The 3,739-nt window shown below is 34.1% G+C and overlaps 1 protein-coding gene across 4 annotated transcripts in view; it reads left to right on the forward strand.

Annotated features, from left to right (window-relative positions):
• Nucleotides 1-3,739, forward strand: part of GSPT1 (G1 to S phase transition 1) — a 58,181-nt gene that overhangs the window by 42,705 nt on the left and 11,737 nt on the right. For all 4 annotated transcript variants that reach the window (XM_006776279.2, XM_015572133.1, XM_015572132.1 and 1 more), the window contains 4 exons: nt 179-333; nt 500-640; nt 1,670-1,763; nt 2,822-2,902. In XM_006776279.2, coding sequence (XP_006776342.1) covers nt 179-333; nt 500-640; nt 1,670-1,763; nt 2,822-2,902 — 471 coding nt within the window. The remainder of the gene's footprint in view (nt 1-178; nt 334-499; nt 641-1,669; nt 1,764-2,821; nt 2,903-3,739) is intronic.

The raw sequence follows: 3,739 nt of genomic DNA on the forward strand, positions 1-3,739 counted from the left end.
TATATACTTAAATCTTAAATCACGTAGACATTGTGATATTTGAAAGCATGTATATTATGACTAATTTTCTTCTATATTCTTGCAGAAAGCTTCTGATAAAACCGAAAGGGAAGACATTTTATTGCTAGAAGGGTATTCCTGAATGTGTAAGAATAAACTATTTGATTTCTTGGAATAGGTAATCTCTGCCAGGAAAGGAGAGTTTGAAACTGGATTTGAAAAAGGAGGACAGACAAGAGAACATGCAATGTTGGCAAAGACAGCAGGTGTAAAACACTTAATTGTGCTCATTAATAAGATGGATGATCCCACAGTGAATTGGAGCAATGAGAGGTAAGCTTACATATCTTACTGGTTTTTTATAGACATGTTAGTAAAATAAAGGATGCTTTTGTTATTTTATGTTTTTCCCCTGTGGTTTTTCTAAACTTCATTTTTAAAAATTAAGCTAGAGTTCAGTTGCTTTATATTATAATTGGATTACTTATAAATGTTATAGATACGAAGAATGTAAAGAGAAACTAGTCCCATTTCTGAAAAAAGTTGGCTTCAATCCCAAAAAGGATATTCACTTTATGCCCTGCTCAGGACTGACTGGAGCAAATCTTAAAGAGCAATCAGATTTCTGTCCTTGGTACATGTAAGTAATTCTTTTTTTCCTTTAAAAGGGTTTATGTCTTAATAAGTAATTTAAGAAAATAATGAATGTAACTTTGGCTTTAAAAATACCAGGAACTTGGCCCATTTTTAACTGGGTTGTCTTTTTGTGATTGAGTTGTAAGACTTCTTTGTGCATTGGGTACCCCAAGTCTCTTATCAAATACGTGATGTGCAAATGTTTTCTCCCATTCTGTGGGAGATCTTTTCACCTTCTTGATGGCGTCCTTTGAAGCATAACAGGTTTTAATTTTTATTAAATCTAGGTTATTTTTTCTTTTGCCAATTGTACATTTGGTGTCATACATAGGAAAACTGCCTAATCCAGTTAGGAAGAGTTAGAACCCTATTATTGACATTTAGGTGTGCATTTCACTTTAGGCTACCTTTTTTATAAGGTGAACTCTTGATTATTATATAACTTTGTAAGTTTTCAAATTGGGAAGGGTGTCTTTGAATTTTGTTATTTCCCCAAGATTGTTTGGTTATCTGGGTTCCTTGAATTTCCATATAAACATTGGGATCAGCTTGACAATTTCTGCAAAAAAGGCAGCTGGGATTTCAACAGGATTGAATTGAATCTGTAGATCAGTTTGGAGAGCATTGCCGTCTTGACAGTATTTTGTGTCCTATAAAGTGTAGCTTTAAAGGGGAAATTATTTTACAGAATTTTCATTTCAGAGCTGGAAAAGTCCATAAAAATTAAGTAAAAGAGTGCAGTCATTTATTACAACATGTGGGCTATTTGCTATAAAATATTTTTCTAAATCTCAAGTGTTAATGGGGAGGTTTTTCATATTCAGCTATTTTCATATTATATTCAGCTATTTTATTTTTAATTTTCTGAGGAATAAATGAAATGAATTAAATAATGAATTGGATTAATGAGATGAGTACATGGGTAGAATGAAAACATGATTATAACCATTTTTTTGTATTAAGATACAGTCATGTAACTTAATATTTTGATATTTATGTTGACTCTCTTTAATGGATATTGTTATGTTCTCAGTGGATTACCATTTATTCCATATCTGGATAATTTGCCAAACTTCAATAGATCAGTTGATGGACCAATCAGGCTGCCAATTGTGGATAAATACAAGGTACCCAAAATGTTCAAGAAATTGGGTTTTATGGGAGGTGAAATAGTTGTTTTAAATTATGAAAAAACTTTAATAACAACATAGATGTCTCTTTTAATGGCTGCATATTATTTTGTGGTATAGACCACAATTTATTCAACCAACTTAAATTATTTCATCTGTTTCCCAATGAGCCAATTATCTTTTAGAGAGAAACTCATACAAGTGAAATTGCTAGACTCAAAAGGATTTGCACATTCAAGTTTATGCATATTGGCAAATAACCTTTCAGAATACTGTGCTAATTTATATTGCCAGCAGCAGTATATGAGTGCTAGTTTTACCACAACCTCACCTAACTGGATGTTCTACTTTAAAAAAAAAAAAGCATTATTTTTACTGCAATATCAGTGTAATGTTTTGCCCCTCCTCAAATACTTTATTCTTAAATCCTCACCTGAGGACTTACTTTTATTGATTTTAGAGAGAGGAAAAGGGAAGGGGAAGGAGGGAGGGGGAGGGAGGGAGAGAGAGAGAGAGAGAAATATCATTGTGAGAGTGAAATATTTATCAGTTGCCTCCTGCAGGTGCCCTGATGGGGGGCGAACCTGAAACCTGGGTATGTGCCCTGGCCAGGAATTGAGCTCTTGACTTTTGTGTACAGGACTATGCTCCAACCCACTGAGCCACTTTGGCTAGGGCTCCATACTAGATTTCTTGAACAAGTATTGCTTTTCTAATTTTATAAAGAAACAGGCTCAGAGATTGCAAGAACCTGAATTTGAACAAATAATTCAGATCTTCAAACAAAATTCTGTACCCTCTCCTGTACCATGCTTTCTTTTTAAATCTTAGGCATACTTATTTATTGGTACTAATAGTTGTTCACATGCTTATGAGCTAGGTGTTATAGATTATTTGTAATCTATCCTGTATTTAAGATTAATTCTAAGTATTATACCACTTGTTCTGATTTTTATTTTATGAGTAAGCCCTGCAAGATTTCACATGGGGTTGTTGAACTGTTGTAGAGTGGTAATAAATATTTGAAACTTTTTTTTAATTTTAAATTTCAACAGGATATGGGCACTGTGGTCCTGGGAAAGCTGGAATCAGGATCTATTAGTAAAGGCCAGCAGCTTGTGATGATGCCAAACAAGGTAAGAATTAATAATGTCCTTTCGCATTTAGCTTTTCTCTTGAAAATTTTAGCAAGAAGCCAGGACTTTTCAAAAGGTTAGGGATTTCCATGAAAATAAACTTAACTTTTAAAATCCAGGATTACATTTATTAATGTCAGGTATAAAACTTAAGAAAAAAATATGTGGCATTATTCACTGACAAATGGGGAGAGGCCAGTGTTAGCACAGTGGTAGAGCTAAAAGCTGTACCAAGAGAACTTTAGCTCTTTGATTTTACAAGATGGAAGAGATCTGGAGTGATTAAGTGACTTGCTTCCGTTAATACACTGGATTAGTAAGTGAGCCAAGGGTGGAAACTCAGGTTTAATCACAATACAGTTAGCTTTCTTTCTCTTTTTGTATGTGGTTACATTGGATACTATAACATATGTTTAAGCTATGTTCCTAATTTTAAGAGTAAAGTGTTTGTCTTTATCATAAACTAGAGGTCTAGTGCATGAAATTCGTGCATGGGTAGGGTGCCTAACGGCTGCCGGCTGCCAGCTCAGGCCTTCCTTTGTTCCGCGCCACCCCCTGGTGGTCAGCATACATCATAGCAAGCAAGCGATCCAACTCCTGAGGGGACACTTTGCATATTAGGCTTTTATATATATAGGTAGTTGTCTTGACTCTTTCCTACTTATTGTGATTTCTTCATCATTGGAGAGGGTTTTATTAAAATATGCAATATTTCTATGAATTATTCCTTTCTGTTATTTGTGACTGCTCACTTAGTGATATTTATAGATGACATGTTACTAAGAAAATTACCTATTTTCCAGAGAGGGCTTCTCTTAAAACTCTAAAAATGTTGTT

Source organism: Myotis davidii, unplaced genomic scaffold, assembly GCF_000327345.1.
Source record: "Myotis davidii unplaced genomic scaffold, ASM32734v1 scaffold209, whole genome shotgun sequence".
NCBI classification, from domain to species: Eukaryota; Metazoa; Chordata; class Mammalia; order Chiroptera; family Vespertilionidae; genus Myotis; species Myotis davidii.